This window comes from Haliaeetus leucocephalus, unplaced genomic scaffold (assembly GCF_000737465.1).
Source record: "Haliaeetus leucocephalus isolate CR32 unplaced genomic scaffold, Haliaeetus_leucocephalus-4.0 Scaffold668, whole genome shotgun sequence".
In the NCBI taxonomy this organism is placed as follows: Eukaryota; Metazoa; Chordata; class Aves; order Accipitriformes; family Accipitridae; genus Haliaeetus; species Haliaeetus leucocephalus.
The window spans coordinates 2068881-2082490 of NW_010973104.1; the positions used below are offsets into that span (position 1 = coordinate 2068881).

Genomic DNA, 13610 nt, shown 5'->3' on the forward strand with positions numbered 1-13610 from the left:
TGTGGGAGGGCCAGCCACGGGGCGAGCCGGCACGTGGGGCTCCACTGGCCCTTGGCACCCCCGGGCTGGTGCTGCCAGTGGGTTTGCACACCCTCCCGAGCAAGGCTGGTTTTGGGGGAACCCCATGGGACCAGCTGGGGGCAGACAGGCATCTTCCTCCTCCTCCTCCATCAGTGCACCTTCTCCTTCTCCTCCATCAGTGCAGCAATGGGCACACGCGATGCTCCATGCCACAGAGGCGTTAAAGCCACCCAGTGTTCCCATTTCCCACTAAAACCCCAGGATGGGAAAATCTCCGACAAGGAGATGGACAGCAGAGCCAGGCAGGATTTGGGGGAGACCCCCTGCACCCCCCCTCCGCCGCCAGCAACAAAGACGAAGGGACCTGAGGGCGACAGCCCATATCAGGGATGGGGCTGCGATTCCTTCCTCGCTTCCCTGAGCAGAGATAGGGAGGGAGGCGAGCGGTAGAGGAGAGCAGGGCTGGGAATCATCAGCCGGGCTCGATAAGGGAGCTGCTGAAATGGGAGCAAAAATATTTAGACAATAAATGAAGTATCAGAAAAAAGCCGCGCATATCTTTAAGAAATCAATCATCCTGTACCGGGTGTCTGGACACACGGCGCCAACCGGGAGATAGGGAGCCAAACTGGGCAGATAAGGGTTAATCAAGGATTTAATTCGGCAAAGATAAACGGGCCTGAGCTAAAAAAAAAAAAGAAAAAAGCGAGGGAGAGAGGAGGAGGAGGAGGAGGAGGTGGGGATGGAGCCCGGGCGAGATTCTCCGGCCTCGAAGCTCCTGGGCTGGAGCTGCCCATGTGCGACTCGGAGGGGATGCGGTGGGGGGAAGGACGCGGCCGGGATGCGAGGATCCAGCGCCTGCAACCCCCCATGAGCACACGCACACACACACATGCACACAGCCCCGCCACATGCACACCCACACACACTCATGCACACCCAGCGTGCGGCCGACGGCGTGCTCCTTCACCGTGGGCTGCAGAGCCCAGGCGCTTTCCAGGCGCAACCGGAATCCCCTGGGAGCAAATTTGGGATGGGGAACCCAGATCCCATCTCCTCCGCGAGGATGCACGTGCCACCGAGCAGCCTGCTTGCCTGCAGCCACGGGCGGGAGGGGACGGCCAGTGTCCTGTCCCCCTGCGATGCTCTGATCTCGGGGCGGTGGGCAGCGTACGGCAGGGAAACCTCCCGCGCACCCAAACCAGGCGCTTCCCAAGGGGTCGGGAGCTCTGGTAGGGAAAAATCCCTCCCGAACCGACTCCTCTCCCCAAACAACTTGGTTCCTCGGGACTTTCCCCACCAGTCTCCCCGGCAGCCCATGGCAGCATTGCTCCTTACCGTCTCGCTGTGCCCCGGCGATGCCGGTTCGCTGTGGATGCTGCCCTGGAAGGGTCCCCAGGAGAAGCCCTCGGGGAGGCTCCTGCGGGTTCGCACCCGCCTCTCCCCGTCCTGCACGGCCAGATCCAGCTCACCTGCAGGGAGAGACAGGCACAGCATCAGCACCATGCCCTCCCAGCCGGACCCCCGACCCATGGCAGCCCCAGGTCCCTGGGGACGGGGGCACCCACTCGGAGCCGAGAGCTGCCGAGTCCTCCGGGGCTGCGCGTCCACGGTGGGTGGGTGGGATCCGGCCGCTTGCTGGGGGGGTGCAGGCACGGCACGGGGGGTCCGGGCACGGCACGGCGGGAGAGCGGAAGGAGCGTTTCCCATCCCCGCACCCAAAGTCACAGCAGCTTCAGGGCTTAATGGCTTTGATTATCTGATAAGCCTCTGGTTTAATGGGTTAGATAACATGTTAATACGCTATGAAGGCTGCTCTAAAATGTTTTAACTGTGCCTTTGTCTTTCGGAGCGCAGATAAGATGGCAGGTAACCAATACGCAGATGGATGTGCGTCGGCTGCCCCTCGCCACGCGACGGGAAGGGGCTAGACCCTGCACCCCAAAAAAACAGATGCTCTCAGAGGACAGCGAGCCAAGCACCAGCTAGCCAGCGGGGCACCCGTCTGCAGCCGGGAAGGCTTCTAGCACCCCAGGGTGCTCCAGGGCAGAAGTGGGGTTCCCCCTACCCCCATGCCAGGGAAAAGAGCCCCCCTAAAGCCACGTGCCTGGAGCCCCATCCTTCGAGGGCACCGTGGCAGATGCAGCCAGTGCCCGGGTCCCGTGGGCGGGGAGGAGGCTGCGCTCGTTCGAAGGCAAAATTGCTTTCAGAGCTGGGAGCGCGGGGAGGATAAAGCGATCCCATGGCTGCGGAGATTGAAATCTGATGTGTTTATTAGCCGGGCTGACATCTGGATCCTCTCAGCACTGGGGTAAGTTAAGGTGAGCGACTGGAAGCCCTGGGTGGTGAGCATGGGATTGGCGGCACCCGCGATCGCCCGCATCCCACCGTCACCCGTGGGTCCCCTCCATCCACCGAAGAAGCCCCATGCCGCTGGGACCGTGGCTCCGAGCACGTCCCCAGGGCAGCAGCCGGCGTCCCTTGGCAAAACCAGCCAGGAGGCTGGCTGGAGAAAAGGTCTGTGAAGGCGTCAAAGGTCCCTGAGATCTTTGGGGTCACCAGGCTGGTCCCCAGCCTCCAGCACGTGCCGGCGAACGGAGAGATGTGCTCTGCCCGCAGACTCCTCTGCCCTGCCGGGGTGCAGGCAGGGCTGCCTGCCTTCCCCTTTCTGGCAGCACCTCCTGCCCGCGGTGCCTCGGTGCCTTTGACCCGGGAGCCCTCGGCGCTGGCTTGGAGCCAGCACCCTCAGAAAGCCGCCCCGGCCGTGGGGATCCTGGCTTTGTCTTTCTAGCTGGGATTTCATCCTCAGCAAAGAGGTTTTTGGGAGTGAGCACGGTGCTGGCATCCCCCTGCCCGTGCCCCCGCTGGTTCCATCTCAGGACAGGGAGAAGGACGGCAGAAGGCTGGGGCCTTTGAGGAGCCGATGGGATTTATTCCCTGGCACAAACCGATGCCAAGGAGGGGCAGCAGCAGCCCCTCGCCCGGCTGGTCCCTCCCATGAAAGCCCCAGGGGGGGCAGGCAGGGAGCAGAGCCGCTGGGCAGGATGCGGCCATCAGCATGGCCTCGGGGCTGAGCGGAACCCTTGCACGGTGCACGTCTCTCCACATTTCCAACGCCCGGCTCCTGGCTGACTCCCGACATGCTGCCAGGGTGCCGGCCTCCCTCCGGCCCCTCCATCGCGGTCCCACCATCCCCAGGTCACCGGTCCTCGTCCCTCCGGCTCTGGGGAGGGGACAGCAAACCCCCAAATCCCCAGGAGAACCCCAACGGTGGTGGCTCCCCTCTAGCTTTGCCATCCCGTATAGCCTGGCTGCTTTTGGGGAACGGAGCCCAACCGCCACCTCCCCCCACCCCATGCCCCCCCCTTTTTTGTCCCCCCTTCCCCCCCGTCTCACTGGTAATCAGCGGCGTTTGGGTCAGGAGACCATGTCTCTGAGATAAGAGCGTTCGCCTGACACTTCCCATGTCAGAGCACTTCATCTTCTGTGTATCAATCCCCAGCAGAGAAAACACGCAGGCGCTGATAAAGAGAAAACGGTTCCAGACAGGGGGACAAAAATAGTGTTGCCGGAGCTGGCCCCGCTCCCCGTCAGCGCCTGATGGCCACGGCACCGGCCGGTGACCCAAGCCACCAGTGTCACCCCAAAAACTGGGCGGTGGTGAACCCCCGGTGCTGAGCGGTTCTCCGTCTGGATGGGCGTCCCTGTGCCCGGCCAGGGATGCTGCCGGAGCCCCTGCGGTACCCGCCTGCACCCACGTTGATACGGCCAGAAAAAAGAGGAGGAAAATGGTGATTTCCAAATAAAACACGCGGCAACGCTGCGCTGCTTCCCTGCCACGGGGGAAACGGTGCCGAGCTGGGATGGGGCAAACTGGGAGATGCTGCGTGTTCACCTTGTCTGGGCTTTGGGAACAAAGCCCAAAGCGAGCGAGCAAGCCGTGTCCCCACGCGGGGACAACCACGCAGCGGGGAGCGAGCCCCATCCCTGCGCTCTGACGGCGCCGGATTCGGCCACATCACTCCGCCTGCAACCTAGGGAGGCTGGGAAAAGCCGACGCCAGCCCGTGGGGTGTCCCGGGTGACCCCCCCAGCAGCCTCCCCGGCGAGCGGCGAGGAGCAAAGTCCACGGGCGCGGGCCCCCTTCCCACGGGATCCCCCCCGGCAGGTGAACACCACCCTGGGTATCTCATCTGGCCATCGGTCCCTGGCCAGGCGGTGCCCCGCCGTTATCGCGGGAGGGTTTATCTCCCAGATCATTAACCAAATTGGGCAGGGACCCGACTGTTTGCTTTGGGTCCCAAAGAAAGGAAGGAGGAGAAAAAGCCCCCGGCGAGCTGGGTGCACCTGCTCGGCGCAGCACGGACCCCGGTCCTCTGCCCGCTGCCAAAATACGGGGTGCCGGGGCTGCTCCCTGCCCCCCAGGACTGACAGCACCTGCTCGCCCGGTGCTGCGCCTCGGCTTATCTCCCCATCGAGAGATTTCAAAGAAATAGGCTGAGCTGTGCCGGAGAGCCAAGATTAATCCTCTCATCACACTGCGGCCACGTATCGGGCAATCAATGGCTGAGAAGGCACAGCTGGCACCTGAGTCCCTGGGGACCTGGGGGTCCCGGGTGGGCGTATGGGCAAGAATGAAGCCTGCGGGGGTGCACAGTGCTGGTGAGGCATCACCGCGCAACACGGCTGCATCTTCCTCCAGCACGGGGTGAACGCAGGACCGGGATGCGATAAAGATGAACTTCTGCAAGAGCCCATCTGCAAGGCGACCCACAGCATCCTTACGGCCAGGGAAATAAATAGCATCTCCTTGCCCCAACCGCATCTGTGTGACTTTAATCAAATCCGAATGAACCCGCTCTGCCCCTCGGTGGGGATCCGGGCTCGGAGGTCCCCGCAGTGTTTGCAGCTGCCTGGATACTATCTGGATAAATACCGCTATCGGGGTGTCACGGGACCGCATCCCAGCATCAGCCGCACCGCATGCCACTCCTATTAATACAGCGCTTTACGCCCGGCCCCGGGGGCTGCCAGCCCTGGGGGGCCACAACACCAGGTACGGCGCCTGCATGAGCCCTGGTGATGCAGAGCCTGGGAGAACGGGGATAAACTGGTGGTCTCTGTTCCCATCCCAGCACGTGCGCAATGTCCCCATGGCACAGGAACCCCCAAGAAGGAGGGAGGATGGATCCATCCATCCATCCATCCATCCATCCATCCATCCATCCATCGGTACTCAAGCTCCCATGGCTCTCCCGCTCCCGCCCGGGCAAATCCAAGCTGGAGAAGCCCCGGCTCCCCCGGCAGCCCCGGTCCCGCCGCACGCCCCAGCTGCTGTTTTTAGAAGCGGCGAGTGCACGGCGGAAGGAATAAATCCTGACAACTCAACTAGTGAAATGATGTGATGGCACCGCTCCGATAAGATGGAGGGAGCCGATTGGGAAGAGTCTTAAGCTGTGAACACGCAGCATCTCCACTCTTCACCTCCGCTCACAAAGGGAAATCTCTCCAAAGGGGCTAAGGAGATTATCCCGGCTTTGCCGTCCCGGGTGCTCGAGTAATCAGGGCAGCCTTGGGGACGACAAAGGAGCGAGGAGGGTTTAAATTCGAGCCTTGCTGGGCTGCGCCTGCTTGGGCTCAGCCTGGGGCTGCTCTGGCCGAGCTGCCGCAGACCGAGTGGGGACGGTCGTGGGAGAGCCGGGCTGCTGCTGGTTCTGCCTCCCCGGCTTTGGGGTGCAGCGGGGAACCCCGCTGCCCTGGCAGTACAGGAGCTGAGGAGAGATTTCTGCCCTTATCGCTCCTGCCCATCGTTTGCAATTTATTGATTTTTTTTTTTTTTTTTTACAGAGTACAAAAGCAAATCTTTATCGGGCTGAACCCTGCCCCCGGTTAATGGAGGAGCTGTGACCTACCCCGGGGAGAGCAAAACCAGCACTTCCCGGCATGCAGGGGGGGGGCCGGGGAGGGAAGCGTTGGCACCCAGGAGGTGCTGCACCCCAAAAGGGCCGGGAACCCCGCTCACCAGCTGTGGTGCACAGCTGGCAGGCGCTGGCAGCAGGGCGGTCACTGGCCGTGCCACGCGTTGCCCAGGGAATTGCCCTTCCCGACACCCCACGTAAGCCGGGGTGCCCTGCCCCAGCAGGATGCGTCCCGATAAGCCTCCCCGGGACGTTTGCATGCGGGGTGTTGCTGCACCTTACTGGGATGTGGCCCTGAGGGGGGGGGGGTCCCTGTCCCCAAGGGGTCCCCATCCCAAGGCTGGGGTCCCCATCCCAGGAAATAAATGGGAGCTGCGCCCACAGGGATGGGGACAGGAATAAACACTGGGAATAACATCAGAAAGTGCTCAGCTAGGATGGGAAGGAGGAAAACTTCCCGGCTCTCCCTGGGCTGTCAGGGGGTGGCTGGACCCCTGTGCCAGGGACCCCCTGTCCCTGCTCTGTCCCCACTCATGGGGCTGCTGGGACCCCCTGGCGCTGCCCGGGCTGGTGCCAGGCAGCGGGTAGGGGTGCACTGGAGGGGGGGCAGGAAACCAGACGGGGAGGGGGGAGGAAGGGGAGAAAAGGGGCCCCGGAGCCGATGCAGAGGGTAGATATCCCCTCCGGAAAAAGAGGAGGGGACCGCATGGGGGGGGGCACTGCCGCAGAGCCTGCCTGCAGGGAGGGGGAGGGAGGGCCCCCGGGGGGGCAGCACCCAGATGGAGGCGGGGGTGGGAGCTCGGCTTCACACCAAACCCCCCAAAACCCACCGGTTCTCAGATCCAGCCCAGGGCAGAGCGGCAAGGCAGTAGTGATTGACAGCTGTCAGTCACCGGGAGCCTGGCAGCATCGCCCTCAGGGCTCTCACCCCAAGCGTGCAAGACGTTTTTCTCCTTCCCAAGGGAAAATGGAAGGGAGGATGGGGATAGAGGCGGGGGATGCTGCCTGCACCTCTCAACACTCTCCCGGTGCTGCCCGACGCAGCGGTGTCCCTGCTAGGCTGTGGGAAAGACTGGTCGGGGTGTCCTCCCACCTCAGCACTGTCCCCAAACCAGCCTGAGCATCCCTCCACCCCAGCAGTGTCCCCAAACTAGTCAGAGCATCCTTCCACTCAGCAATGTCCCCAAACCGGTCTGAGCATCCCTTCAGCCCATCAAGGTCCCCAAACCGGTCTGAGCATCCCTTCAGCCCATCAATGTCCCCAAACTGTCCTGAGCATCCCTCCACCCTGCAGTGTCCCCAGACAGAGGCCGAACAGATAGCAGGGACCTGCGGGTACAGACCCCAGCAGGGATGGGGTCCCCTTTGAAACCCCCAATCCAGGACAGATGCCACCACCTCTGCTGGGACCTTCCCCATCCTGATGCCAAACATCCCGCTGCCTTCGGTGCCAGCACGCAGCTTTGCCGGACACAAGCCAGGCAGGGGGGTTTCAGGGCCCTGGGGGACCCCCCAACTGTCAGGGGTGCTACTTCTCTGAACCCCAACTTCTCCCCATCCCCCAGCAATCTAACACATACAAAACTATCTGCCCCTCAGCCCGGCTCCCAGCGATAAAAAGAAATAGCTGGAATAATTTTTCCCACCCACACATACCAGGGTGGAGGGGAAGGGGGAGCGATGCAGCGAGGGGCTGGCCATCCGTCCCTCCTCATCGTGTCCTGCTCGCCCCGATAATAAACCTTGAGGTTTGCAGACAAACTCCGGGCAGCCGGAGATTATTCAGGCAGGAGTCATGGCGCAGATAAACACAACCGAAGGCGAGCGGGAGGCAAAGGGGAAGGGGGAGGCGGCCGGGGGAAAGGCAATATAAAAAAAGTTTGCAGTTTTAATTAGATGCACCAAAAATATAAGAAGTTGCTCTGTCCCATCCTGATACCCCGCATGCAGGAGTGGTGGCGAGGATGGATTTGGGGTTCATGGCTGGTCTTGGGAGAGGTGGACCTGTGCCATGCTCTGTAATTAACCCAGAGCCATCGTTACCACCTGGGAGCAATTAAATAAACCCTGAACAGATGAGCTGGCAGCGGGGGGTTGGGGGCTCAGCGAGGTGGAAATCTTGGTGGGGACAGCCAAGCCGAAGTAGCAAAGGGGGTGAGGAACCCCCTGGGAGTAACCGCTACTCTTTTGGGGAGGGTGGGGGGACATGGCTGCAGGGGACAAGGCAAAAGCCACCCTCGGTTTGGCTCCATCTGCTCCATCCCTTGCCTATCGGTGGCCTGGCAGTGTCCCCACAGTGACAAAAGCAAAAAGCTTCATCCTACCTTGCAGAAAGGTGAGCGCTGACCGGGCTTCCCAGGGGCTGCAGCCTCCGGGCAGCTCCCTGCGGGGATTCTCTAGTGTCTCGTACTGTGGTTGAGCAGCTTGTCCCTCAGCGGGGCTCTGCTCTCCTCCATTCCTCTGTCCCAACACCACGTTCGTGATATTTGTTGGAGCTTTTCACCTTACCCCTCTGGGAAAATTGGCCAGACTTAGTGAGGGTGGCCGGGCAGCAATGGGGCAGGAGAGGACAGCCCTGGGAGGGGAGCTGGAGGCTGTGGGTGCTCCCAAAAGTCTCCGCTACTGGCCCCGCTCCAGAGCAAACAAAAATGAATAGGAAAGATGGAAACCTGGGGCACGGCAGAGAGCTGCTGGCGGGGCTGTGGGGAAGGGTTTGGGGGAATTTGGGGTGGTTTGGGGGAATTGGGGAGGATGCGCATCCCCTCTCCGGACCCACCAGAGGATGAAGTGGTTGGCACGAGTGGGCACGAAGCACGGCCACGCTCCATCCCAAGATCCCATCGGGAAGCAGAACCGAGTCGGGGCGTCCCAGCACCCCGGCCGAAGGGGCAGCACATCTGTAAAGGTTCCCAAGTCAAGGATTACAGCCTCCAGCTCCCAGGGATTTGCACATCAGCTGGGCGAGCGGCAGCCCCCTCCAGCAAACAAGGTCATTTCAAAGATAAAACAAAATACTCCTTCTCCCTCGCCGGCATGCGGGGCCGAGGAGCCCCAAGGTGAGGTCCCGGCATGCCACGTCCCCACGCTGCCAAGCCTCCGGCACAGCAGCAATTTTGGAGACCCAGAGGGTAAAGCCATAGGGGGGGGCTTAGCCCCGTAGCCCCCCAGAAAGGGCCAGGGGAAGGTGAGAAGCCCACAGGGCACGAACAAAGGCGCCCGGAGCCATCCGCTTGCCCCCCCCCATCCCGTGCCGCATCTTCGCGGCTGCCATTGCTGACATACGGCGGATCCTGCCAGATAAAAAAGAAAATTCAGGCTGCTCAGAGTTTCCCTTTTCGCCAGCTCCATCCCTGATAAGTGCAGAGCCTGCAGAGCGCCTGATAGACGGGCTATCGCGGCGGTTGGTGCGAAAGGAACACCCTATCGCTGCAGCATCGCCGGACCGCCATCAACTCCCAGCCACACAGAAATTAATACCACTCCAATTACCAGAATAGAGATGGGCTGGGAGAAGGCGATAATAAAATCTCTTTTACATAAAGAATGCAAATAACCCGCTCCGCCGAGGGAAGGTGGGGGGGTGAAGGGGAGGCATGGCCAGAGCCGAGGCTTCGTGGCCCCTTTTGGGGAGCCCGTGGTCGACGGTCCTGCTGGGATACGGGGCTCCGCGGTGCCGTGACCCCCGGGATACTGGGACGCCCGTGGGTTTGGCATCGCAGCCCCCTCCTGCCCTACACCGGGATGCCAGCCCAGGAGCCGGGGGCAAAGGGCTGGGGAGCAGATAAGGAGGAGCCGGGGGTGGCCTCGCAGCTCCTTCCTGGCCGGCACGCAGGAAGGGCTGGGATATCAGCGGGACTGGCGAGAGCTTCCCCTCGGATGGGGCGGGAAGGGGGAGCGGAGCCACGGCTCCCCACTGCACCGTGGGGATTTTGGCAGCTGCGGGAGCACGTGCGCTGCCGGCCGGCATTTCCCAGGGCTTCTCCATCGCCCAGCTCACGCGGGAGGCTGGCGGCTTTGGGGAAACGCGGGGATCCCCCCCGCCGTTGCATCCATCACAGAAGGGCGATCGCTGTCCCACATCACGGTCACCCCTTCCCATCACGCGCTGCTCCGAAACCAAATCCACCGGCATCGCCTAGCCGGGAGGTCCCCTGGGAACAGGGTGGGGGCTGGCAGCACGAAGGGGGCCCGAAATACGGCACATCCACCCTTGGAGGTCTCAGTTCCCCATCCCGGACCCACCTCCGTCCACTCGCCGGGTGCCGTCCCCAGCGGACGGGCGCCCGCAAACCCAATCTGGGCGGCGGAACCCCGACCGTAACCCCATCGGCGGGTCGGTTTGGAGATAGCAGGGCGATAGGGCGCGGGGTACCCACACGGCACGCCTGGCCTCGCCAGGCTGCCAGGGCGCTGGCGGCCCCGGCGCGGAGATGCCGAGGGGGAGATAGACAGCTGTATTTGCTCCTTGGGGTTTTGATAACCATCGCGAAACCGCTCGAGCGTCGCTCTTGTGGTTGCCAGGATGTTTGCAAAGTGCCCTCGCGAGCACGGGGTGATGCAGGATGGGGTCCAAACCTGCCCTGCGCCGGGGAGCGCGATGCCAGCCATGGTGCCGGCATCCCCGCTGCTCCTGGCTCGGTTTTTACCACCCCAACGGCAGCCTGGGGACGTGGGGGACCACAGTCATCATCTCTTATCTCCTCTCTCAGTAGAAATGCTGGTATTTGCAGCCTGCCCAGCTCCCAGTGCTCCCAGTCCTCCTCATACTGGTTTTTGCAAGAGGTGGCGAATGCCTGGGGGCTGCTCCGGCTGCTCCAGCCCGCGGTCCAGCCAGGACGGAGTGGGATGACCAGCCGCACATCGGGGACTCACCTGGCCCGTTCCAGGTGTCCAGCTCCTGTGGGTTTTCTCCGGGATCCGGCTTCTCCGGCTCCTTTGGACTCTCCGGGGTGTCTCTGGACTCTGTAGCAGGAGAGGGAAGGCAGCAGGTCACGTGCAGGGAATTTCAGAGGCAGCATCCCACGGGGGTCAGGACCAGTGGACCGGTGACACCCTGGGGCCAGGATGTGCGTGGGAAGGGGATTCACTCTTGAGGATGAGCAGGGGCGGGGGGGTCCCCTCAAAATCCCTGTGTCCCTCAAAATCCCACTGCCCAGCTGTGGGGTCCCCTGCGCCCCACGGGATGACCCGTAAGGACAGCCAAGCCCACCCACTCATCCTCCCTGGGGATTTCCCGAGCCATCCCTGGGTGGGCACCCACCTCCCACCCCCAAAGCCCCCTGCATCTCTCCCATCCCACCACGGGCCCCCACGTCGCCCGGTTCAGCCCCCTCCCATCACGGCTCTATTTGTGGCGTATTCATAGCAACTTGATAACAATTATTTTCTCCATTAACTGCTGCTGGAGATGCAGCTGATAAAGCCTATCTGCATATGACAGTGTGGAAGATTAGCGCCCAAAGTACATGTTTGCCTTGGCGTCCCGGGCGGATAACCAGCGCGGAGCCCAATCGATCGGCGCCAGAGCGAACACCCAGGGGTGACGTCACCGGCATTGGAGATTATTAATACAGGTGATAAGCAGAATGATTAACATCAAATAAATCAATCACCGGGTATAAAAGTCCTATTATTTTTGGCTATAAATCAAAGTGCCTGGCATATCGATTTTTATCCATCGTGCTGAAAGCTTTAGTGGCCGTTATTGCTGCTCGGCGTTATCTCTGCTATCACCTTTTTATCGAGGCAGGCTAGTGCCAGGTGCAGCTCCGCGCCCGGGCTCCCGGCTCCCTCGCCCCCAGCCCGGCTCCCCCATCAGATAAGAGCCGCTCGCTTCTCCCTGCTGCCGAGCAAAGTTTGCCGGCGAGCCCTCCCTGCTCCGGCTATTGGGGTGCTGGCGTGGGTCCCCCCCCCCGCTTTCCTGGTGCATCACGGGTTGGCTCCCGTGGTTTTGGGGGAACGCGTTGCTTCCCGGGGACTGGCCGGCTCCATTAGCCGGCGCAGCCTTGCCCCGCTGCGGTTATCTCGAAGGGCACTGCAAACATTAACTGATTAGGATTTGCCCCCACCTCCACAGGAAGGAACTCAAAGGATATCTGGGGACTGTTTCAGCCCAGCCCTGAAACGCAGCCGCCTCTGGGGTGGGGCATGGCACGGCACGGCACGGCGCGGCACGCAGCAACGGCCACGTCCCCTTACTCCCATCCGTGGCGCTGCCAGTGCCAGCGCTTGGGGCCTCGGTGGCTGCTTTGCGCCCTGGGGAGTCACTTTGCACCCCAAGGGGTCACTTTGCACCCCAAGGGGTCACTTTGCACCCTGAGGGGTCACTTTGCATCCTGGGGGGAGTCACTTTGCACCCCAAGGGGTCACTCTGCAACCCAAGGGGTCACTTTGTACCCCAAGGGGTCACTTTGCATCCTGGGGGGAGTCACTTTGCACCCCAAGGGGTCACTCTGCAACCCAAGGGGTCACTTTGTACCCCAAGGGGTCACTTTGCATCCCAGGGAGGGGGTCACTTTGCACCCCCACATCCCTCCGCTGTCACCAGTGGCTCAGCGCCGCGGCAGGTGAAAGGTGCTGAAACGGATACAGGGTGACGGTGCTCATTAGCAGCCCTCGCGGCGAGCAACCCGCCTCCGGTTTCCAGCAGCCCCCCCCCGGCACGCCGTTGCCCCCCGGCCAAGCCGAGATTGCTCCTGCCCATGCCGGCCGTGGGGATCCCCTCTGTGCCGGGGAGCATCCTCGCTCCTGGCCCATTGCTCGTCGTCACCCCGGGACTGGGCTGCCACCAGTGGGTCCCACCGCTGGCCGGAGGGTGCCCGGAGGGATGGAGCACCCCAGAAAGACCGGGGAGGTCTCACTTAACCGACAGCCCAACCCTCGACGGGCGCGCGGGATACTTCGTTTTGCTAATTAACGCCACGCACCAACAGCGGAGACGATGCTCAGGATGCCGGCGTGCCCGGCAGGTTGCTCCAGTGGCAGAGCCCGTCCCCGTGGCGAGGGGACACCACGGGCAGCCCCCCGACATCGCGGCGAGGCTCACCTTCGCTGCCGGGGGGGCTGGAGCTGTCACGCTCGGCAGAGCCCTCGCAGTCCGAGGCGGCCCCTTCCCTCTCCGAGGGGCTCTTCTCCCCTGCCGGGCCATCCTCGCCTTCCTCCATCGCTGCCAGGGAACCTGCCGAAACACGAGGGGGTGGTTAGCGGGGGTGAACCGGAGGGGAGAAAAAAACCCCAGTGGGTTTTCCCAGTTGGGAAATGTAGGATGCTGGTGCCTCGGGGGCTGGCAAAGGGTCCTTTCCCTGACCCACCGTGGGCACGGGGTCCGGAGGAGATGCCCTGTAGCTCTGCACCCCACGGGAAGGGAAACCCCCTCCCCACATCTCCCTGGGGTCCCTTGTCCCCTTGCAGAGCGGGGGGGGGTTTACAGAGTTACCCGCCTTGCTCCAGGGTGTCCCCCGAGGGATGCCCGGTTCCCCCCCCAGACATCGTGGGGAACGAACCCCACACCTGCCTGGGAATCGAGTGGGGTCCCCACGTATCAGGGGCACACGGCTGCGGCACGGCGGGGTGCCCAGCCTGCCACACCGCTCACCCACTCTTCCCACCCAAACCTCCCCCCCGACCCCCTGGCACCTGCCCCGAATGGGACCCCCAGGGACTGTGTCGTGTG

General features: G+C 62.7%; 1 protein-coding gene across 1 annotated transcript in view; it reads right to left on the bottom strand.

Moving 5' to 3' along the window:
- Positions 1-13610, bottom strand: part of ZFPM1 (zinc finger protein, FOG family member 1) — a 20835-nt gene that overhangs the window by 5062 nt on the left and 2163 nt on the right. Inside the window, exons 2-4 of the mRNA XM_010579714.1 lie at positions 12984-13115; positions 10811-10900; positions 1360-1493 (exon numbers count right to left, since the gene is read on the bottom strand). Coding sequence (XP_010578016.1) covers positions 1360-1493; positions 10811-10900; positions 12984-13101 — 342 coding nt within the window. The 5' untranslated portion in view covers positions 13102-13115. The remainder of the gene's footprint in view (positions 1-1359; positions 1494-10810; positions 10901-12983; positions 13116-13610) is intronic.